This window comes from Lissotriton vulgaris, chromosome 8 (genome assembly GCF_964263255.1).
Source record: "Lissotriton vulgaris chromosome 8, aLisVul1.2, whole genome shotgun sequence".
Taxonomy (NCBI): domain Eukaryota; kingdom Metazoa; phylum Chordata; class Amphibia; order Caudata; family Salamandridae; genus Lissotriton; species Lissotriton vulgaris.
The window spans coordinates 105902578-105929184 of NC_141696.1; the positions used below are offsets into that span (position 1 = coordinate 105902578).

The window sequence follows — 26607 nt, forward strand, 5'->3', positions numbered from 1 at the left end:
TACTACAGCCACTGCAGTAGCCAATGCTCTCATTGGTGTCTTCGCCATTGTAGGGTTTCCTAAGGAGGTGGTTTCAGACAGAGGTTCCAACTTCATGTCTGCTTACGTAAAACACATGTGGAAGGAGTGTGGAGTGCAGTGCAAGTTTACTACACCATATCACCCACAAACCAATGGTCTTGTTGAGAGATTCAACAAGACATTGAAAGGTATGATTATGGGGCTCCCTGAAAAACTCGAGAAGATGGGATGTCCTTTTACCATGCCTGCTTTTCGCTTACAGACAAGTGCCACAGAAGGGAGTAGGGTTTTCCCCCTTTGAACTTCTGTGTGGCTATCCTGTGCGGGGACCACTGTCTTGTAAAAGAGGTTTGGGAGAAGCCTCTCCAAGAAGCCAAACAAGATATTGTGGACTATGTGCTTGGCCTAAGATCCAGAATGGTTGAGTACATGGAAAAGGCATCCAAGTATCTTGAGGCCAGCTGTGGAGCTTCAGAAGCACTGGTATGACCAAAAGGTTGCAGTAGTTGAATTTCAACCTGGGCAACAGGTGTGGGTTTTGGAGCCAGTGGTACCAAAGGCACTCCAGGACAGATTGAGTGGCCATTACCCTATCCTAGAGAAAAAGAGTGAGGTCACCTACTTAGTTGACCAAAAAAGGGTTATCCATGTAAACCACCTCAAGCTCTACAATGACAGGGCTGACATCACCATGCTGATGGTGATTAAGGAGGAACAGGAAGCAGAGAGGGACCCTCTCCCGGACCTCTCCTACAGCCCAAAAGATAAGTCATTAGATGGAGTAGTCTTTTCAGACACCCTCTCTGCCCAACAGCAGACTGACTGCAAGCAAGTCTTGCAACAGTATGCTAAGCTCTTTTCCCTGACCCCTGGTCTGACAAACTGGTGTAACCATGATGTGGACACTGGTGACAGTGCACCTGTCAAAAACAAGATCTATCGACAGTCAGACCAAGTCAAGGAAAACAACAAAGCTGAAGTCAGCAAGATGCTGGAGTTAGGAGTTATTGAACCCTCTGAGAGCAACTGGGCCAGCCCAGTGGTTCTGGTCCCCAAACCTCATCCACAGGGTGGAAAGAGAAATTAGATGTTGTGTGGACTATAGAGGGCGCAACTCTGTTACCAAGACAGATGCTCACTGTAAGAAACTAGATCTATATATACTGCACCAAAGTGAGGTACGGTGTGTATAGAGTCCAAGAGTCTCCAGAGGTTTGGAGGAGGTTAAAGTTAGATATAACTTTACTCTTCAAAGTGGTAGCTTGGTCGAGCAGTAAGGCAGTATCAGAGGACAGTGTATAATATTTGATGTACATACTCAGTCAGCAAATGGTCTCACACACTCAAGAACTGAACTCTAGGCCAATTGTTTTGTATAAAAAAAATACTGTTATTTTATTTTAGAAGAACAGGACAGATCCCTACATTTCCTTGAGCCTAGTGTCTACTATCTGCAAAAAAGCGATACACTTGGAACATTCCTTCGCCACCATGCAACGCCATATAATTAAACTGCCAGAAATGACTTGTTTATTTGGGAGTTTCTTTTATAGTTTGTAAGTTACATGGGAATTAACTTTACCTAATAGCGCTTTATGTTTAAATGGCATTCCCCGAAGTACGGGTAGTGGGTATTTACTAGGACCAAGAGCTATTTTTTTCCTGCTCTAATTTTTTGTCACTGTGTAGCAGAGTTGTGTGTACAGCGTTGCCAAACCTCGGGGTAGGTTACAGTATAAGCACGATTTTGAACAGGCAGGTGCATTTACTTGCAGAGCGGTCAGTGTTTTATTACCAGGTGTTCATTCCTACGGTAGCCTCCACTTGACTGTGGCCAGTCAATATAAGGCAGGGTGGCATCAATAACATAGCGCGACATCACCTAACGTGCGGTTATAGAATGAAATAAGCACCATACCACTACACGCAACATGATTCAACTCCACATAATTACACTACTCAATACCACATAAACACACCCCACATAAAACCACTATAACATAGCAACAATCCACACAGATACTCCAGATCATGTCACATAATTCCACCCAACCACAGTTTCAAGCAACAAAATTCAACTCCACTCATATCCATTCCCCCCCAACCAATTCAACAGCAAACCCCATAATTCAACTCACAATTGCACAACACACACATCCAATCCATACTCAGAATTCAAAATCATGCCACAAAATTCAACAGCACACCACATAATTATATTCCACTACATACCACTCCAAAACACAAAATACCAATCCACATAATTACACTCCATGACGCACAATGCCACTCCACATAATTGGAGTACTCAATACCATAATTACTATCCACATAATTCCACTGCACACCATGCCACATAATTCCACTGCACAAATCCACTCCACACAATTCCATCAAACACACACACACACACTATTCCATCAGACACACACACACACTATTCCATCAGACACACACACACACACTATTCCATCAGACACACACACACACACTATTCCATCAGACACACACACACACACTATTCCATCAGACACACACACACACACTATTCCATCAGACACACACACACTATTCCATCAGACACACACACTATTCCATCAGACACACACACTATTCCATCAGACACACACACACTATTCCATCAGACACACACACTATTCCATCAGACACACACACACTATTCCATCAGACACACACACACTATTCCATCAGACACACACACACTATTCCAGACACACACACACACTATTCCATCAGACACACACACACACACACACTATTCCATCAGACACACACACACACACACACTATTCCATCAGACACACACACACACTATTCCATCAGACACACACACACACACACTATTCCATCAGACACACACACACACACTATTCCATCAGACACACACACACACACTATTCCATCAGACACACACACACACACTATTCCATCAGACACACACACACTATTCCAGACACACACACACTATTCCATCAGACACACACACACACACACTATTCCATCAGACACACACACACACTATTCCATCAGCCACACACACACACACACACTATTCCATCAGCCACACACACACACACACACTATTCCATCAGCCACACACACACACACACACTATTCCATCAGCCACACACACACACACACACTATTCCATCAGCCACACACACACACACACACACACTATTCCATCAGCCACACACACACACACACACACTATTCCATCAGCCACACACACACACACACACACACTATTCCATCAGCCACACACACACTATTCCATCAGTCACACACACACACACTATTCCATCAGTCACACACACACACTATTCCATCAGTCACACACACACACACTATTCCATCAGTCACACACACACACACTATTCCATCAGTCACACACACACACACTATTCCATCAGTCACACACACACACTATTCCATCAGTCACACACACACACACTATTCCATCAGCCACACACACACTATTCCATCAGTCACACACACACACACTATTCCATCAGTCACACACACACACACTATTCCATCAGTCACACACACACACACTATTCCATCAGCCACACACACACTATTCCATCAGCCACACACACTATTCCATCAGCCACACACACTATTCCATCAGCCACACACACACACACTATTCCATCAGCCACACACACACACACACACTATTCCATCAGCCACACACACTGTTCCATCAGCCACACACACTATTCCATCCGCCACACACACTATTCCATCAGCCACACACACTATTCCATCAGCCACACACACACTATTCCATCAGCCACACACACTATTCCATCAGCCACACACACACTATTCCATCAGCCACACACACTATTCCATCAGCCACACACACACTATTCCATCAGCCACACACACTATTCCATCAGCCACACACACACACTATTCCATCACACACACACACACACACTATTCCATCAGCCACACACACTATTCCATCAGCCACACACACTATTCCATCAGCCACACACACTATTCCATCAGCCACACACACACTATTCCATCAGCCACACACACTATTCCATCAGCCACACACACACTATTCCATCAGCCACACACACTATTCCATCAGCCACACACACACTATTCCATCAGCCACACACACTATTCCATCAGCCACACACACACTATTCCATCAGCCACACACACTATTCCATCAGCCACACACACACACTATTCCATCACACACACACACACACACTATTCCATCAGCCACACACACTATTCCATCAGCCACACACACTATTCCATCAGCCACACACACTATTCCATCAGCCACACACACTATTCCATCAGCCACACACACTATTCCATCAGCCACACACACTATTCCATCAGCCACACACACACACTATTCCATCAGCCACACACACACACACTATTCCATCAGCCACACACACACACTATTCCATCAGCCACACACACACTATTCCATCAGCCACACACACACACACACTATTCCATCAGTCACACACACACACACACTATTCCATCAGTCACACACACACACACTATTCCATCAGCCACACACACACACACTATTCCATCAGCCACACACACACACACTATTCCATCAGCCACACACACACACACTATTCCATCAGCCACACACACACTATTCCATCAGCCACACACACACACACACACACTATTCCATCAGTCACACACTATTCCATCATCCACACACACACTATTCCATCAGCCACACACACTATTCCATCAGCCACACACACTATTCCATCAGCCACACACACTATTCCATCAGCCACACACACTATTCCATCAGCCACACACACTATTCCATCAGCCACACACACTATTCCATCAGCCACACACACTATTCCATCAGCCACACACACTATTCCATCAGCCACACACACTATTCCATCAGCCACACACACTATTCCATCAGCCACACACACTATTCCATCAGCCACACACACTATTCCATCAGCCACACACACTATTCCATCAGCCACACACACTATTCCATCAGCCACACACACACACTATTCCATCAGCCACACACACACACACTATTCCATCAGCCACACACACACACTATTCCATCAGCCACACACACACTATTCCATCAGCCACACACACACTATTCCATCAGCCACACACACACACACACTATTCCATCAGTCACACACACACACACTATTCCATCAGCCACACACACACACACACTATTCCATCAGCCACACACACACTATTCCATCAGCCACACACACACACACTATTCCATCAGCCACACACACACACACACACTATTCCATCAGCCACACACACACACACACTATTCCATCATCCACACACACACACACTATTCCATCAGCCACACACACACACACTATTCCATCAGCCACACACACTATTCCATCAGCCACACACACACACACTATTCCATCAGCCACACACACTATTCCATCAGCCACACACACTATTCCATCAGCCACACACACATACACACTATTCCATCAGCCACACACACACACACTATTCCATCAGCCACACACACACACACACTATTCCATCAGCCACACACACACTATTCCATCAGCCACACACACACACTATTCCATCAGCCACACACACACTATTCCATCAGCCACACACACACTATTCCATCAGCCACACACACACTATTCCATCAGCCACACACACACACACACTATTTTATCAGTCACACACTATTCCATCAGCCACACACACACACTATTCCATCAGCCACACACACACACTATTCCATCAGCCACACACACACACACTATTCCATCACACACACACACACACACTATTCCATCAGCCACACACACACTATTCCATCAGCCACACACACACTATTCCATCAGCCACACACACACACACTATTCCATCAGCCACACACACACACACTATTCCATCAGCCACACACACACACACTATTCCATCAGCCACACACACACACACTATTCCATCAGCCACACACACACACACTATTCCATCAGCCACACACACACACACTATTCCATCAGCCACACACACACACACTATTCCATCAGCCACACACACACACTATTCCATCAGCCACACACACACACACTATTCCATCAGCCACACACACACACACTATTCCATCAGCCACACACACACACACTATTCCATCAGCCACACACACACACACTATTCCATCAGTCACACACACACACACTATTCCATCAGCCACACACACTATTCCATCAGCCACACACACTATTCCATCAGCCACACACACACACACTATTCCATCAGCCACACACACACACACACACTATTCCATCAGCCACACACACACACACACACACACTATTCCATCAGCCACACACACACACACACACACTATTCCATCAGCCACACACACTATTCCATCAGCCACACACACTATTCCATCAGCCACACACACTATTCCATCAGCCACACACACTATTCCATCAGCCACACACACACACTATTCCATCAGCCACACACACTATTCCATCAGCCACACACACTATTCCATCAGCCACACACACTATTCCATCAGCCACACACACACACACTATTCCATCAGCCACACACACACTATTCCATCAGCCACACACACTATTCCATCAGCCACACACACACACACTATTCCATCAGCCACACACACACTATTCCATCAGCCACACACACACACACACACTATTCCATCAGCCACACACACTATTCCATCAGCCACACACACTATTCCATCAGCCACACACACTATTCCATCAGCCACACACACTATTCCATCAGCCACACACACTATTCCATCAGCCACACACACTATTCCATCAGCCACACACACTATTCCATCAGCCACACACACTATTCCATCAGCCACACACACTATTCCATCAGCCACACACACACACACACTATTCCATCAGCCACACACACACACACACTATTCCATCAGCCACACACACACTATTCCATCAGTCACACACACACACACACTATTCCATCAGTCACACACACACACACACTATTCCATCAGCCACACACACACACTATTCCATCACACACACACACACACTATTCCATCAGCCACACACACACACACACACTATTCCATCAGCGCCACACACACACACTATTCCATCAGTGCCACACACACACACTATTCCATCAGTGCCACACACACACACTATTCCATCAGTGCCACACACACACACTATTCCATCAGCCACACACACACACTATTCCATCAGCCACACACACACACACTATTCCATCAGCCACACACACACACACTATTCCATCAGCCACACACACACACACTATTCCATCAGCCACACACACACACACTATTCCATCAGCCACACACACTGTTCCATCAGCCACACACACTGTTCCATCAGCCACACACACTGTTCCATCAGCCACACACACTGTTCCATCAGCCACACACACTGTTCCATCAGCCACACACACTGTTCCATCAGCCACACACACTGTTCCATCAGCCACACACACTGTTCCATCAGCCACACACACTGTTCCATCAGCCACACACACTGTTCCATCAGCCACACACACTATTCCATCAGCCACACACACACACACACTATTCCATCAGCCACACACACTGTTCCATCAGACACACACTATTCCATCAGACACAAACACACTATTCCACAACTAACAATACCAATTCAACCCACAAAATTCCACTCCACATACATCCGCTCCGAACAAAAACACATGGGGCAAAAGACATGGTCATTTACAACACCAATAGCTCTTACACTCACAAATGCAAGGACTATTGTATTGCAAATGCATGTTGGAGTTTGCATTTGGACTTTGATGTGGACTTGCCAAAGGAGTTCAACCAAAAGTATACCTCTCAGAGGAACAGCCTCAGGAGAAGGATAGTCTGCGTCTGCAAATTAGAGCAGCACTTGCACAAGGGCCTCACATTATATTCGGGAACATACATCATGCTTTTTGGTTTCAGATTGCCTTTGCATGTACAAGGGGGCATTTGTTGCATGACTTCAGAGTCCTGTTCCAAATCCAACACTAGAAACAACTCGTGCGGGTCTGTGATAGTCATTTGCTTTCTACATCCAAGCAATGGTTTGACATATATTGTTTAGGATGGGGCATCATTCCCTAGCACACTTGATGAAGTTTGGAAGTTGTTGCGGGGCTGACCATATAAGGAGCAGAGCTCCAGCTCAGCTTCAGAAGGCACAGAATTAAAGGAACTGACAAGCATGCACGGGTGGCACTTATATACAGTGCTGTACAGTGACAAAACTGAACCCCTCAGCGCCACCTAGCAGTTCACAGGAGCATTGATAGAGAAAAGCTTCCAGATCTAGTCTGGTTCCAGGGGACTAGTCTATGCTCCAAGTCAGAACTTAGATTTTCATCAGATTCCCACCAAAGTTTGGGGCAGGTTGCAGTGACAGATTATGTAAACAGATTGTATGTGACCTGTCTGAAGAAACGTTTCAATCCAACTGAACCCCAGATATGCACTTTAGGTTGAAATTGCATGGATTGATTCTCAAATTAAGTAAATCACTACCAGTGGCCTGTTACAGGTTATGGTACATGGCAAGATATTACTGAGTCAAAGATTTTGCCTTTGATATACTAACTCAGGAGGTTTAGAATGCATGGACGATATTATTGGGATTTCCAAGTCTGTGTCGCAGTTGCAGATGAAAATGTTCCTGGATAAGTGAATTTCTTTAGAAGTGAAGCAGTCCAAGGATTAGGCCATTACATTTTTTATTTTGTTTGGGGGGGGTGCAATACATGACATGAAGGTACTGTTCCTCCAGCTGTGTTGTACATGCTACTTTAATAATGTAAAGCAAGAATAATTACGTTTTTGCATTTTCCTTACAGGTGATGGCTTTTTGTTAAGTGGCAAGCACAAAGAGATGATGGACAGATCGCTGAAACTTTAGACACTCACTGCCAGTCACTATTAGATCTGGGGTGAATCCATCATCGTTCTTTAGCTCCTTTCACCACCCCGGTTCAGACACAGTCCTATGCAAATCAGTCTTGACCCTGTTCCTCATGGGAACAGTCGAGCCCGAACTGCCAAGCCAGGTCTTCCCTGGACCTTAAACAAGCATCCTGGGACATGTTTCAGGGTAAGGATGTCACCTTTCACATCCTAAAACACCCAAGATGATGGACGGAATGTTGCACAATGGCAAAACATTCACCCTCAGTCACAGATCTTTGTTAATCCATCATGTTCTTGCTTACCAAGCCATCCCAGTTCAGACATGGCCATATGCAAATCAACCTTGACCCTGTGCCTCATGGGAACCGTCCAGCCCAAACTGCCAAGCCATGTCTTCCTGGACCGGAATCAAGCATCCTTGGACCGGTTTCTGGCTATCGGCCATCTTCAGCCAGGATAGCTTGACTCCAGTGGCGTAGTGAGCACGGGGCCAACGTCTGGGCATACCCTTCCCACATAGGGTGAACAGCAAAACACACAAGAAGGACGGAATGTTGCACAATGGCAAAACATTTACCCAGTCGCATTCTGTCCATCAACTGTTGTTTTTGCATTTGCCACCCAGAGTGGGACGGGTATGTTCAGCCGTGAGTCCCGTGCTCTCCATGCCACTGGAATCAAGCTATCCTGGCTGATGAGGGCTGAAAGCCCGAAACCAGTCTTCATATGCCCGTTTCCAGTCCAGGGAGGACCTGGCTTGGCAGTTCAGGCTGGACTGTTCCCATGGAGCACAGGGTCAAGACTGATTTGCATATGGCTGAGTTCAAACTGCAATGGCATGGTGAGCAAAAAAACGATTGATTTAGGCCCAGATCTCTGTACTGGCGTGATTGTATGACATTGTTCTGCAGTCTGTCCATCAACTGTTGTTTTTGCACCATTCACATCCTAGACAAGGAAACTGATATGCATTGTCCCACAGGATCATTCCCTAGCCCCACCCTTTTCAACATATACATGACAATGCTCGCCATCATCTGACCACAAGACACACTCGACTCCTTCGATGGCGACACCCAAATCATTCTCTCCCTCACGGATCAGATAAACACCATCAGAACCAACTTCACCATCTGCATGACCATGGTAGCAGACTGGATGTGAACCAACTCCCTGAAGCTCAACTCAGACAAGGCAGAAGTACTGTTCTTCAGAAACAAAACCTCCCCATGGGAATCCACCTGGTGGCAATCTGAGCTGGGACCCACAGACCATTAAAGAAATATAGGGATCATCCTAGATGACCAGCCCAACATGACTGCTCCAGTCAATGTGGTGTGCAGCTCCTGCTTCCAGATCCTATGCACGCTGCCAAAAAGATCTTCAAAAGGTTGCCTATGAACATAAGATGGACAGTCACACCAGAGCTCTACTGCAACACTCAACGCCGGAATCTCTAAACAACTCTAACAGACTATAGACCATCCAGAACGCAGCCACAAAACTCATTTTCTACCTCCCATGCCGCAAACACACAACGCAATTCAATTTGCTTCACTGGCTCCCCATTCACAAGCGCAGTCAATTCAAACTTCACACATACATACATAGCACAACACAGGAACAGAATACCCGAACTGCCGCATACACTTTCACCAACCCATCCTATGTCCTGCGCTACACACACACACACACACACGCACACGCACACACACCCTCCGGAAAAGAAAAACTGAAGGACACTTATTTTCCTCCATCGCACCCAAGACATGGAACTACCTCCCTCCTTGGGACAACACACCTACACACCTTGCCCAAGTGCCTGGATATCCTCTTGGGGGATTAGTGCGCTATAGAGACCAACTTAGTTATTTTTCAGCTTTGCTGTCAGAATATGGAATTTGCCTGGCATATTCACCCTTTCAATTTCAGTTAATTCTTAAAAATAAAAGCAACCACACAAAAACAAAGATGCAGATAAAACTGTAATTCCGAGCTTACCATGGTGCTGGGCTGCTGTTGTCCCAAAGTGTTTGTGTTCCCAAATGAAAATCCGGTGTTTTGAGCAGTAGTGGTCTGTCCAAAGGGTTTGCTGAATAGGGTGGTCGGCTGTGTAGGTTGTGAGGGTCCAAAAAGACTTCCTGTGTTTCCTCCAAATCCAGTTGTAGCTTTAACAAGAGAAACATTTAATGAAAAACACTGTAAAAATGATTAAACTTCAAATGAAATTATTAGGAGGAGCAGAACCATTTTTAAACGCCTCTTCAGAAAAGCACTTGCACCCCTCCTCAAACAAGTCAATTTCAAACATAAGATATGCAAAGAAAGTCTAAGCAGGCTCCACTGAAACAAAAATAGAAACAGCAAACATAAGACAATCTTGCTTACTACTGTTGCACCCCACAATCCTCAAAGATAAGCTAGAAACCAGTCACCATTAATTAGAAGACTGAATTAACATCAATTTCCTCCTTCAGTACTACTAGTCCAGGTTCACACTAATCTGTAGAACTGAGAACCTGGTTGTGGAGAAAGCCCTTAGATTTATAACATGCATACCTGTGTCTTTATGGTACGTATGGAGGGATGCATGACTAAGTCTGGCTTGGTTTGATTCAAAACCTGTGACAGAAAACACTGCATTTCCCATCAGCAACTGCTCAGGGAATTACTGAACCATCTCTCTAAAGAACAGCAAAATGACTACACAGAATCCCAACTTTCTGAAGTAACATGCCCAAGATATAAAATATTATCCAACCACCAAACAGACTAGCTCTTTCAGCCCAGTTCAGAAATAAATGGTTTTATGTTTAAAGCACGTCTCTTCAGTCACTTATCAGGACACTCCCAGCTTCTACCAAAAACACCCCAATTCCACCTCCCTCCTAATTGCTCTGAAATATTACATAGTCTTTCTAAAACACATTCCATAGTAGTAGTAAACTTTATTCGGTTTCAGCGTACAATAAAACCATAAAAGTACAAATTAAATACATTCATCATCAAGTAGAGAGAAGGAACATGCATGGATATTTATGAACTGCTAATATTAATATGAAATGAAAAGTATGCAGCGAAAAAGTTTTAAAAAAGAAAAATGGGAAAGAAACCTCCAAAATATAATTAAAGATTCTTCCTATGTACAATACAAAATTAAAAAAACTTGGTAATGAGTAAAACAAAGAATTCAGAATCTAGGTGTTGAAGAATCAAAAGGACGGGGCGACACAGATGTAGGCCTAGCCTTTTTTAAAATAGGTACAAGGTAGTGTTTCCTAGGTTCTAAATACAATTTGAAGAAAAGGATCATATGTATTGTGGATTGGGAAGAGGTACCATCGCAGGGACACTGAGGAAGCGGCCGGAACCAATCGTTTACTTAGGGAAATGTGGTCATTCTAAAAAGGTTATTTAGCCTGAAATGTGTCTGTAAGCGTCTTCCCTGATGTGCTTGACCACATCCGCTTGTGTCCACAGGACCCTCACTATGAGTTTTTCCATGTGTGCTCCTCATCCCTTTTGGGATGCGTATGTGGTGATGGTCACTGTTGGTGTTGGTGGTAATAGAAGCTTCCCCTTTGTTATGTTTCCTTTGTTCCACCATGATATCTCCTCGTGCACTGCGTGCGTTACAACCACTAGGTCCTCTCAACACCCTGCCGCTTGTGACCATTGGTCCTGCAGCCACTCCTGGAGTGGTCTCATGTGTAGTCGTACATTTGGTACTATGTGGATGCATGAGGCCATCATGCCCATCATTTTGCTCACCGTCAGATCTTGCCCCTTCTGGTAGAGGCGCGCCTCCAACAGCGCCATCATTCTCTTCTCGCTGGGGAACACCTTCCCCTGCACGGTGTTGATTGTTGCCCCCAGAAATATCTTGACCTGTTCTGGGTTTATCGAGGATTTCTTCCAGTGGATGGAGAAACCCAGGGCTATCAGTGTGTCTGTCATTATTTGAGCGTGCGGTTTGCACGTGTTGTATGACTTTGCCTTTATTAGCCAGTCGTCTAGGTAAGGGTATACTTGTATCCCTTCCCTCCTTAAGTGCGCAGCGACTGCTGCCAGAAACTTTGTGAATACCCTCGGTGCTGATTTTAGTCCGAAGGCCAATGCTGTGAATTGATAGTGATCTGAGTGGATTGCAAAACGTAGCAGATGTTTGTGCCGTCTGTTCATTGGGATGTGCAGGTAGGCATCTTTTAGGTCTATGGTGACCATGAAGTCCCCTGTTTGTATCTGTGGAAGTACTTCTTGCAGGGATGTCATTTTGAATTTTTGTGTCTTTATGAATTTGTTGAGGAACCTTAGGTCCAGGATGGGTCTCATTGTTTCGTCTACCTTGGGTACTAGGAAGTACGTAGAGTACACCCCCTTGCTTCTTTCCATGGGAGGTACAGGCTCGATAGCCTCCTTTAGTAGGAGCTCCTCTGCCTCCCTCTGAAGAAGCTCTAGTTCCTTCTTTGCTAGTGCTCTTTTCTTTGGTTTTCTGCTTAGTGGTGTCTTTTCTAACTCTATGCAGTACCCGTACTGTATTGTGTTGATGATCCATTTGTCTGTTGTAATCTTTCTCCACTCCTGGAGAAAACGTTTTAATCTTCCTCCCACTGGTGTTACGTGCTCGTGGTCTTTCGGTGCGGGACACTCCTGTTTTTTGTTTTTGTGCTCCACCCTTGGAGTTTTTTTTAGGGTGTGCACTCTCAATGTGGCCGAGTCACTTGGAGGTGGTTTGCTGTCCACCCCTCCTGTTTCCACGTCCACTCACCCTCCCACGAAAGGACTGGCCCCTATGTTGGTATTGCCACTGATGTTTTTGCTGGCCTTGTTGTGTATGGGTGTCGCATTGGTGGGAATGTTGGAAGGTCTGATGCGACGTTCCCGGTTGGTTTCACCCTCTCCCGTGTGGTCTCAGTGACGGGGTCCCTCTCTTCGCTCCCCTGAATTGCAAGGTCCCCATGGATCTTGCGGTGTCATCCTTTTTGAGCTGTGAGAGCTTGTCGTCCACTGGTGCTCCGAACAGTGTTTCACCGTTGAACGGGGTGTTCAGGATGTTGTGTTGCACCTCCGGTTTAAAGCCTGATATTCTGAGCCAGGCTTGTCTTCTTTCTGTGATGCCCAGCATCATAAGCCTGCTGGCCGTGTCTGCCCCGTCCAGTGCTGTTTTTAGGCAAGAGTTTGCCAAGTTCTTCCCCTCCTCTACCAGGTGCGAAGCCCTTTGTTGGTATTCCTGAGGGAGGTGTTTCAACAACTGCCCCAGTTCCTCCATGATTTGGTAATGGTGTCTGTTGAGCAGTGCGTTGGAATTAGCCATGCACCAGTGCATAGCGGCATTCCTTTCGATTCTTCTTCCTGTTAGGTCCATCCTTCTGCTCTCTTTGTCAGGGGGTGGACCTGAAGTAGTGGCACATTGGCCCTTCTTCTTGCTGTTGCAGTGATGATGGAGTCAGCAGCAACTGACCCCTGTATGTAGGGTGGGTCCTTTGACGAGTGCTTGTATTTTTTTCTCCGTCCTTGGCGTGGCGGGTTTACAAGTAGCAGGCTCCTTGAATGCCTCTCTTCCTTGCCCTTTGATGCTTTCAAGCACCGGCTCCTAGTGTGCATTGGGAGTATTGTTTCTACTAGGAAATCCCCTTTCGGCACCTCCTCCTCGAGCTGGACTCTGAACGCTGTTGCTGCGTTCTTGATTCATTCATTGTAAAGTCTAATGTCGTCCGGCGGCGAGGGTCTTGCTGGATATGTGTCCACTCCCTCTTCTGCACTCTCAGCTTCGATGTCCTGCCACTCTACCTCCTGTGTATCAGAGTATGTCAATTCTTGGTACACCCTCTGGTCGTCATCTCCCTCCTCTTCGTAATAGGGGGTATCATCTTCCTGATATGCCAGATCTTCCAAGCTCTCCGACGCTGGTTCTACCTCGAATTCTTCCTCTTCTTCCTCGACCAAATGTACTACCGGTGACTTGGGCCTCGAAGGAATTGTGTAAGATTTCATTTTTTCTTCGAAATCTTTCTTTCGCTGCAGTATGTTCTCCATCTCTGCTTTGAGTCTCTTCTTTCTTTCCAACTCCGCCGCCTGTTCGGCGTAGAGTAGTTGTGCCGCTCTCTTTGGCGCGCTAGATGGTGTCGAGATTGTTTCGGCGGCGAGGCTTTTTTCGGCGTCGAGACTAGTCTTGCGTCGTCTACTTCGAAGATGTTTTCGGAGTCGAGCGCTCCTTTTCTTGGACGCTTTTCGACAACTTTGGTTGGTCGCCGTCCCTCGGCGCCAGGGAGTCCTTCTGTGAGGATCCGCTGGGCCTGGATGTTGCTGCGGACGCCGAAGTTCTCGGCGCTTTCTGGGTCTTGCCCTCGTTTTTTCGAGAGTCTTGGGAAGACTGTCGAGAGTCTTTCGGGCCTTTTTGGGGCGTTGAGTCTCATACCTTTTCTGTAGTCTTCTTATTATCGGTCTCTGCGACCCTGTAGCCGATGTCTTCTTCGGCGACGTAATCCTCCTCGTCAGTCGAGAGTCCCAGGTCTCGAAGGGACGGTGGTTGGTCCTTGCCCTGCATGGTGTAGTTTGCTATTCTTTGCCTCTCTCTCACTCGAAGAGTCTTCGCGGTGAATGCGGAGGAGACGTTGCAGTCCTTGCTTACGTGGTCGACCGGCAGGCAGAGGTTACAGACTGGATGTTGGTCCTTCTGCGCGTACTTATGATGGCAGTTGCGGCAGATTTTGAATGGTGTGTTGTCCATATCTTGCGTTCAGGGGGCCCCTTGATTGCGCATTCTCCTCTGGACGTCGAATTGTGGTGAAATCTTTTCTTTCTTTGTCCTTTCGATGGTGTAGTCTTCCTTTGTCTTCTCCAATGTTTTTCTCTCCAAAAACTTGAGTCTTGCTTCTTCTCTCCTAATCTCTGGAGCCCTCTCGGGAACGATCTAGACCCAACGGCGGAAAAAAGAATCCGAAGATGGCGCCCAAGGGTGGGAGCTTCCGCAGGAAGCATGCCGACGTCAGAGGAAGGTCACCAAAAGGTGGGACGTCGACGCCCACCTGGGCTACGAAAAAAAAAAGACTACGATTCCGGACCCAACCACTAGACTGCGGAAAAATGCACAGCATAGTGAATCCAGAAAAGATTCACGCTGCAAAACTGTAATTATCCCCCTGACTGGGTGACATGTCCAACACGCTATCTGGGGATAGGGATAAGCCACAACATACACAAACTTTGGACGGAAAACTACGGCAGGGCGGTGGACTGGATCGAGGAGATGGTGCGCCGTTGGAAAACGCTTCCCCTCTCCTTGATCAGCCGAAATGAGGTGGCTAAAATGATAATCTTGACCAAATTGCTAAACCTATTTGTCTATGTCCCCATCCCTCTCACTTCGCACTTTTTAAAAACACAGATCCTCATGATCTACCTGGGGTGGGCGGGGAGACAACCTAGGATATCCTGAGAGGTACTTACCTTTCCTCAGGGTGGGCTGGCGGCTCTTGACTTTTCTCTCTACGCTGACAGCGAGCAGGTGCAGTTCCTACACCACTGGGCAGACCCTGCGCCCTTTCAGCCTCATGTGGCCATTGAGCTAGATATGGCAGCACCGTTTCCCCTTGCCACTGCTGTGTATCAACCGTATACGCGACCACACAACGAAGTGGACACTGTTCAAACAATGCGTTGGGCGTGGGCGGACTTGTGCAAACAAGCGAACTTGGATGTGCTCTATGCTCCTTCTATGCCACTGGCCAATAACCCACTGATACCCCCACTCATGGACAATAAGGCGCGGGGACGTGCGCAGATGCATCGGCTGCGGTGGGCAAGGACGTCTTCCTGGGTGACACTTTCCTAACTCTGCAGCAATGAGCGCTTCCTGCACAAGTAAGTTTGACACATTTCCGAACCCCCCCCCCCCTCACAAACACACACACACTCTACCAGCACTTGAGAATGTTCTGGAGGTGGAGTCAAGCCGCAAGCTAATCACTCAAATCTACACTATCACACAGCGCTATTCCCCAATCACTATCACAGGGACTCGCATGGAATTGTAGGGGAGGGGGGGAGGGGGGGGGGGGGTGCAGATATCACAAACAACCAGTGAAAGCTTATCTGCGGGCAGTTGGAGATGCTATCCCCCAACTATCGCCTCAGACTGATCCACTTCAAGTATATTTATCGATTATATCGGACCCCGGTGCAACTGCGCTGCATGGGGCTGCGGCACGATCACGGTTGGAAGTGTGGGGCCACTCAGGCAGCGTTACTACACCTACCATGGCAGTGCAGACCTATAGCTAACTTCTGGTCACAAATACTACACCACATCAACAACATAATTGGTCAGGAGCTGCCCTGCACGCCGCTGGTAGCGCTGCTGGGTGCTATTTCGGATGTCCCGCCGCAGTTGAGGAAATTAACAGCCATGCTCTTGCTTATGGGAAAGAGTCAGGTGGCTCTGCAATGGAGGACAGCCTCCCCACCGACAAAGAAGGAATGGATCTTGAGTGTCACTCAACGCAAGACCCAGCTAGAGGGTTTCTGGGAGCTAATGCCACCACAGTCTCGCCCCGGAGACATATGGGAACCGATTGTCAACTAGTTAAGCACAATAGATACAGATGATCCCTAATATGGCTATCGGGAGGTTGTGTCACTTATGTTGCATCGAAATGCTGGGAAGCTGTTCTATCTACTGCACTGAGTATCTATGAATAGACCCAGGAGTGAAAAAGATTGTATAACAATATGCCTCAAGTGTTGGTCTAAATTCATATGTACTGTACCTACTACGACGTCATCTTTGCATCCTCGACCAAGAGGTCTAAAAGCAATGTACTGCCGTTTTGTTCTGTTTGTAATTTTACAAATAAAACATTTTTTTTAATGTAGGTGGCTCACTATATTTCCTTCAAATGTAAAAAAGTTTTCTGTTGTGTCTAAATTGCTTTTCTATAACATGCAAACAGTAAAGACTTCAAAACCCTGGCTACACTACTTTCTTACTAAATCTCGAAGGATAAAACAAATTGGAATGTTTGGTAGAAATACTCAGGCGGATGCTCTGTTTGTTATAAATAAATATTTCAATAGACCTTTTAAAACAGATTTCTTCTTAATCTTAAAAGCACTAAATAAGACAAATATGTGAGGTTATAAAATGGTGCCTCGATAGTCCAATCTACGATCTTATGAAACAATAGTGGAAGGAGGTTAGTAGGTGAGCACAGGGGGACCATGGATCAGACAGTCTAATCACATGCCAGATAAATCTGTACAGTATGTGCTACCACGGTGATGTTGGTGAAGAGATTCACAAATTAAGGAATATGGACACAGAAGTACTCAAATTAATTCAATAGTTACTGATTTTGTTCTTTTGGGGTCAGGACACAAAATCAGTCAATACGTACTAGTTCCAAAAGCAGTTTTATTCGGGCCAAATCCTGTGTTCGTAGCAGCAGACCCAAACAATCCTGCAGAGGCTGTGGACGTGGCAGCAGGAGTGCCGAACAAGCCAGTAGCCCCTGCCGCTGCAGCCACGGGATTCTGAGGGCCTTTGCGGTTCACCAAGTAGTCTTCTAGTCTCAGTTCCTAAGACAAAAACAAATATTACTTACATTTCACAGATGAACATTAGAGCATCTTCAACAATTCAGTTACAAAGAATTAAAGGGTTTAAATTGGTAAATGGGCATGTGCTTATTGCATAAACGTCTGAATGCCACCAAGAATTCAGCAACTTGCATGCAACGCTAGTGTTCAAATGTCGCTTCTATGAGGTAATATGGAAACTGCTCAGAATATTTAAGGCATTTATATCATTGTCAACATATGCAATAGTAAATCAAATTTAGTTATCTTGAATTGTTTACGTTTCTGAGAATGAAACTATAGTAGGAGAAATTATAGAAATTGTCAGGATTAAAAATGTTTAGTAAGTATGTGAAAGCATTTTTTAAAGCTATTAGGTCCAACTGTTCAAATACAAAAAAACAATAAACAAATTAAAATTAAATTAAAGGAATTTATGAAATTGTAAATAAAGGTATACCAACTTTCAGCATTAAACACTAAACCAAAGTGTAACCTTCAACTGCCAAGCTGAAGTGTTAACCCACTAGGTCTTAAACCTTTGGGGCCAAACCAAATGTGAGTTTCAGTCGCTGTGTGGCATGCTCAAGACTTATTATGACTTGGTTTACAGCCAGCACAAGCAGGAGCAGATATGCGGCCTTTCAAACACCCATTCAGTCATGGAATGGACACTCCTTAGCAATGCCTGGTTAACCTTCCCACGTCCGGCAACCACTTTAGCATTAGGCCCAGTGATTTGGCGACTGAAGTTTAAGCTTTAGTTTTAACACTGATAGACAAAGTATATTTTCAATGGTTAAAACTCCACCAGATATGCTTGTCCCACAACTAGCAGTGTTCCAATTCACAGTCCAGCATCCCCTCATCAATCAAGGTACCACCAGAGATGAGGCAATCCAGGGCACTAATCTTACTCTGGTCTAGAGGACGTACTGGCTTGTACATCCCAGCACCACACGCATTTGGGCACATTAAGAGACAAGGGTAGGCAAAAGGTAGGTCAGAAATCTGACATACCATTTAAATCAATCAATGAATCCTATAGCCTTTACCATTGCCGCAACACCACGACCAAATGAAGCTCAAATGAGCCTGAAAAATCCTGCATACAGTAATAAAGTAAGACATGTACAGAATTAAAGCGGACTAACCATAAACCATCCATCTGCATAGGGTATAACAAAGTTCATCACAGTAAAAATCTTCCACCTAGAGGGTTTGTTGGAAGGAGGTAAGAATACAAAAGCCCTTGTCTAATATGATAAATCGCTGAGATTTCATACCTCAACATGCATGTCTACAGCCTATAACAATATTTCACCCTTAAATGCCTATTGACATGAGCTTTCACAATAAATGTCAGGCCTACTACCTTCATTATAACTTTTCATAATTAACAGAGGAGTCCTGTAGCCTAGCTTAGTTGCAGGTCACGATCACCAATTCAGTTCAGCTGTCCTGAGAATATGCTTCCGCACTATATGATATGAAGAGTTTTTCTACAGCGCCTAACTACCCGGAGGCCTCGTAGCGCTTACGGAAAAGGTAGCAGAATCACATCAGTCTACACCGCTAGGGAAGCATTCCAAACAGGTGTGTTTTTAAGAGCTTGCGAAGGGTTAGCAAGTTGTTGTTCCCCCGCATAGCTTGGGGAAGGGAATTCCACAATTTAGCAACAGTGAATGAGAAAGAGCATCCTCCCCATCTCACCTTCCTTATTTTCTTAGTGGTAGCCAGATATAAAGAGCTAGAACGTAGAGTCCTAAGCGGCAAGTAGGGTGTTAATAATGGGTGTGAGATGGATGGGCCGGTCTTCCACATGGCTTTATGTGCCAAGCACATAGCTTTGAATTGTATCCTGGCAGCAATAGGTATTCAGTGTAACTGTTGCAATGCTGGCCTTGCTGATTGCCGCCGTGGAACCTGCAGGAGCATCCGTGCTGCACAGTTCTGAACTACTTGTAATTTATTTATTGTGGCTTGAGGGGCTCCCAGGTACAGATTATTTCCATAGTCCAGCCGGGACATTATGAGGGCTTGGACCATTATCCTTCTGGCCTCAAATGGGAGGGGAATAATTGTACAGAGCATTCTCAGCAATCCATAGCAGATTGATGAGAGCATGGTGGCCTGGTGTCCAAAGTTAAGGGAGTTGTCAAGCCAGATGCCTAAGCTCTTTATTTGTGGGTTTGGAGATGGTGCGGGACCTAGACATGGCGGCCACATGGGGACCGAGACAGTGGGTGATGGATTCGCCAACAACATGATCTCTGTCTTGTCCCCGTTGAGGCGGAGGTAAGAGCGCTCCATCCATCTGGCCATTGCTTCAAGGCAAGGAGCCAAGGTGCTAGACGAACCCTTGTCATGGTGGAGTGATACCACTAACTGAGTATCGTCTGCATAGCGGACGATCTTAATGCCAAATGGATGGATAATCCTTGCTAACGGCCTCATGTAAATAATAAAGAGCGTCGGACTTAAGGCCCCCACATCCCAGAGGCAAACTGGAGGAGGCCACATCTCCCTCGAAGACCTGGAAGTGGCGGTCGCTGAGGAAGGATGAGAACCATGCCAGTGCAGCGCCTGTTACCCTGACACTCTTTAGACGGTCGGCCAAGATGGTGTGATAGACCTCAGTGCAGCGTTTGATACGGTCAAAGAGAATGATGGCAGCCATTCCCCCCTCCTCCACCAACTTCCTTGCCTCCTCGGTTACCACCAGAGCGGTCCGTCCCGTGGTGAGGACGGAAGCCGGTCTGCGTGGCATGCAGCATGTTGTTGGATTCTAGATGGTTGACCAGGATATTATTGTGTTTCTCCAAAAGTTTCCTCAACCAGGGCAGGAGCGAGATTGGGCGGTAGTTGGAAAGGTTTAATTGATCCAGACTAGGCTTTTTCAATAGGGCCCTGACCATCACGCACTTCCACTGGGAGGGGACTGTACTAGTTGTAATAGAGGAGTTCAATACCTCGATGATTGTTGTACGGACGGAGTCAAGAGCCGCCACGAGATGTTGAGGAGGAGCAGGGTCCGACGGGGAGCCTGAAGACACCTTACCAATGACCTGATCTAGTGTATCTGCGTCCAAAGGGCGAAATTGTTCCAACACCGGAACCGGGACCGAACCAGTTGCCTCGGTTTCCTCTGGCTCAGGCTGATTAAGGGGGAAGGCTGTATAGATGGCTTGGATCTTTTGTTGAAAGAACACTGCTAGTTTGTTGCAGCGGGTCAAAGCCCCTTCCCTCGATGGAGGTATTTGAGGTGGGGTAATCCGAGATTTCGCTATCCAAAAAATCTCCTTGGGAGAGTTGGCGGCCGTGCTGATTTTAATTTCATAGAAATGGGCTTGTGCAACTTTGATTTCAGTTTTATATAGCCTGATGGCCTTCCTATAGGCTTCCTTCCTATGCTGTGTGGAATCCTGTCTCCAGATCCTTTCTAGTTACCGGCAGGATTGTTTTAAAACCCTAAGTTTGGAACAGAACCAAGGGGCTTCGTTTTTCCTAGTTTGTTTTTGAATAACTGTTTTAGGAAGAATTCTATCGAGAGAGTCCTGGATACAGTTATTAAAGTTATTTGCCTCATCAGTGTTAGTTCCCTTTGGGGGTTTCGAGGCCTCTAGGGCTAACTTCCATTCCGCCAAAGGGAGTAGACTAGGGAAAAGTACAGTTAAAAAAAATAACTTTTCTGTGGAAAGAAAGAACTTTCGCTCAAGGGCTTGTGCTTGTCCTGCAGGTTTGTTTCCTTTAAATATAGAATTGATTCTCTTAGTAGTACTGCTGAAATTTGTTTCTTCATACCATAGGATCAAGTGACAGCTCTGCTGTCAAGCTAGACCTCCAGGTAAACCAAGCGATTGACAGAGGAGATTTTACCATGATACAGTAAGTTTTACAATTATCCAAAGACACTATGCTAAAATCAGAAAAAAAACAATGGATAATAAGGCATACGGGTCTGTGTGTGCTTATTATTGATAAAATAGTAGATAGGTTACTGACATTACACCTCACTGCACAGCTAATACAGATCAGTGCAGAACCATATATCCAGGTCGAAGGATGACATACCATTCGAACTTCTGAGACACTTAATGGATGAAACTACACACAGAAAAGATAAAATGGCTTTGTAGTCACTGGACACATAAAAAGCCTATGGCACTATTATGGCACTACCTGTTCTAAGTGCTTGAGGCTATGAATTTTGACCCGACCTTTGTTAAAACTGTTAACCTTTTGTACAAAAAAAACAATGGCAAGGGTAAAGTCCAATGGGGTTACATCTGAAGAATGGGAACTAGAGGGGCACGACACCAGGGTGCCCAAAGTCCTCACAACTGATCACTCTATTAATAGAGCCTTTAGCAGGTCCATTTAGATCCTCATTCATTGGGCAACAGAAATACACTGCGGTAGGCACCTAGTATCGCTGTATGTGGACAACCTATTGATTTATTTAATGAGGCAGACAGAAGCCATTGTTCTTGAGAACCTAAGGCCTGCATCTAGCTCAATATGGTCGGAAGTGATGGCTACCAAGAAGGCATGCTTTCCAGGTAATATTATGTAATGAAGCTTTATGAATTGACTTCAATGGAAGAACCATTAACTTAGAAAGTACCACATACGGTTTCCAAGTAAGAGAAGGTATTGTGGGAGTGGCCACTCTCCTAATACTTTCTAAGAAATCATTAGCCACAGGCATTCTGAAGAATGAGGTTTGTATAGGCAGTAATTTCTGCAAAGTGAACTTTAAGGGATGAAAATCGTAGGGCCAGACATTACTAGATGAAGATAAGGAATAACCAACTCTTCCTGGCCTTTAAACGGCTCATGTTTTTAAAGCACCAAATACCGAATCTCTTCCATTTGAGTGGGTGAGACGATTAGGTGGAAAGACGCTTGGTCAATCATACAATGTCCATACAATTGTGTGCCAAGATCAGATGTTCATAATGTAAGAATTCAAGAGTGCAGAGGCTAATTTAAAGTCTGAGATGCAGAAACTGGCCCTAGAACTTGTACAGGAGATTCTCTGAATGGCAGCGCCATGTGTGGTCACTGATAGATGTAGTAGGTCCGTCAACCACCACTGGTGCAGCTACTCTATTGCCATCAGGATCATCCTGACCTTTGAGTAAAACAGCTTGATCAACACACTGGGCATTAGAGAAAAAAGACAATACTTACAAAAAGTTCTAAAAGCAAATCGAAAGAACACTCCTTTTCGACCCTGGATAGCAGGATCTAGAAGCATAATCTGAGCATGTCCTGTTTCCAGCGCCTGTAAACCAATCTAATTTAGAATAACCCCAGTTGTGAAAGAAGTTTAGCAGAACTTTATTGTTGAAGACACATTCAAGGCTTTCTTGGAACGCCCAGCTAAGCGAGTCTCCTTCTGTACTTTGAGTTATTGGCAAGTGAACACCAGTGCTATTAACCATTTCAAGATAATTAGCGATTCAAGGGAAAGAGATCTGGAATTAGTCCCTCCTTGCTTGTTAAGATAATACATTGTAGCTGTATTGTCTGATCAAAAGTAGTGTGCACTGCGAAGGAAGAACATTTCAAAGCCAGACAGACCGCTCTCAGTTCCAGCAAGTCCAGTATTCAAGACTCATTTGCCGGTCATGGAGTGCTACTTTTGTAGATGGTTGATAATGCACCCTTCACCCGACCCCAGCACACCACCAGCCTTTGAGAAATCTACCTGCTATGGCGAACCAGATTTTATTAGGGAAGAGTTATTTTTAGGGTCTACTGGCACATTCTGGCAGCTGACAAAGAAAATAAGTCCAGTTCGCTCAGAAAGTGAGAGATCAATAAAGATGCCTTTAAATCTGGACTTTAACTTGTCACACTTGCTCAGCGTTCAGAGACTGAGGTCAAATTTCTGCATATTTCTTAAAATTTGCTGCCTAATTTACCCTAAAGGTTGGTGTTTACTTTTCTTTCTCTGACTGCAAAGTTAGAGGATTTTGTTAAGTGAACTACCCGACAATCGTGCTGTATACAGAGTGTGAACTGAAAGACTGTAGTAGGATGGCAATTTTTTTCTCTAACATACAACATTTAAATAGCTTGCAAGAGAACTATACAAACATTTCAAAATATATTTTAGTAGTTATGAAAGCACATTTTTGTAACGGTGATGAAAAAAATATTTATATAGGATGAAAACAAATCATAGCACTTTACGCCATGATGTGAACATCAAATATATTTGCTGAAACCCAATTTTCACAGATTATGGTCTATACGATATATAGCTTTGTCAGTAAAACTGCAAGATTGTGGCAGTTTCAATGGAAAATATGCTTTTTGTAAATGACAGTGCACCATCACATCATGAGTCAGTAAAACATTTATTACAAATTAGTTTTTAAACATGACTAGAGACATTCCTCCTCCCGCCCTGATGACAATCCTATTAGTGACCTAAGAGGCAAGTCATGTGTATCCTATATGTGGGCAAGATTCTTATTAAAAGCATAAGGTAGAGGTAAAAGCGCACAGCCTAGAGTTCAGTTATGTTTCATAGAAAAGTCTCCTCAGATTCAAGCGTGCTGCTCGGGTGGCGCCTCTTGTCTTTGGCATCCTAAATTATAACTTGGGAGTAGTGCTTGCAACACCAGTGAAAGCATACCCAATGCATTTCGGGCATCATAGCCCTTCATCTGGGACTTTAAAGACGTATGTAAATGTCAACTGAATGTTGTCTTGAATACGAGTAGATCCTATGGGATCGTATGGGATTGATGAGCGGGTTGATTGGAAGTGAGGAGCGGAGAAGCAGAGAGAAAAGTACAGAGAGTTTTGGAAAAAAGACGGTCAGCTGTTGCTTAAAACCAATCCGAGTTGGAAAGATCCAGGAGGCCAGGAGTTTGGAGTGTGAAGAGTTCACAGGAAGCAGGCTCGTAATCTACTCTTATTCAAGACAACATTCAGTTGACATTTACATACGTCTTTAAAGTCCCAGATGAAGGGCTATGATGCCCGAAATGCATTGGACTGACGATTTACTTTGTGAATTGATATAAAATGGAAATCTAAAGCAAAATGAATTGAACATGAACATGAATATGAATATCCGAGCATTTTATGAATAAAATAAGAGCATTGGATAATTTGAACAGTTGACCTTTTTGGATTATTCAGATAAGGAATCCTGGGAGGGCCAGGAGATCATTGAGAAGTGCGCTAGGGGATGCTTTCACTGGTGTTGCAAGCACTACTCCCAAGATTCTTATTATACATGGAGCAAGCGTTTAGTCTATTAAATCAAAAACATGTTTTTTGTATAGCAGATGTGCTGAAGTTGCATATTTGAAGGTACAGTCATATGTAGTAACAAAGAAAAAGTAATATCTATAAAAAAAAAATGTGCCTACGATCACACAACTTGAGCTCAGTTTATGGGTCAAGAACATTACAGTAAAGTTGACTATTCAGGTCACTAAGCCTTCATGTCTGGTAATATTTTTACGATTTTTCGAGACCTGAAGTCCGAGCAACTACTGGGGGGCGGGGGGTTTAGGAGATGGCTTCCCTGCAGTAACATATTATTGCTTGCCACCTCTTCCACTGAAGAGTTGCATTAATGGCACCACTGCCTCAGTTAGTATGGTTACATATTAGGAAGGTGACATCACTCGGAGAAAGGAAACTTCTTTCAAAAGGAATGTATCGTCTCCGGTTTTCTTTTTTTTCTCTATGCCTACAGCTCATAGCTTCATTTACAATTTAATGCACCTCATTTAGTCACCTTCATGACACCCAAAAACAGTTGCCTGAGAATGTTAGATTCGAAATACACTGTTGCCTTGGGTTTCATGCCAGTTAGCCTCAACCAAGATTACCACTGGACGCGAATGCCATGTGAGTAGCCATTAGCTGCTAATCAGATATATCCAGAACTGCGCTGATGAGGACTAGAGACAAGCATCCCGCATTAAGTATTTCAAATGCCCATAATGAAC

The 26607-nt window shown here is 45.1% G+C and overlaps 1 protein-coding gene across 2 annotated transcripts in view; it reads right to left on the reverse strand.

Annotated features, from left to right (window-relative positions):
* Positions 1 to 26607, reverse strand: part of NUP98 (nucleoporin 98 and 96 precursor) — a 944939-nt gene that overhangs the window by 729924 nt on the left and 188408 nt on the right. For both annotated transcript variants that reach the window (XM_086933760.1, XM_086933759.1), the window contains exons 7-8: positions 18442 to 18622; positions 11048 to 11214 (exon numbers count right to left, since the gene is read on the reverse strand). In XM_086933760.1, coding sequence (XP_086789886.1) covers positions 11048 to 11214; positions 18442 to 18622 — 348 coding nt within the window. The remainder of the gene's footprint in view (positions 1 to 11047; positions 11215 to 18441; positions 18623 to 26607) is intronic.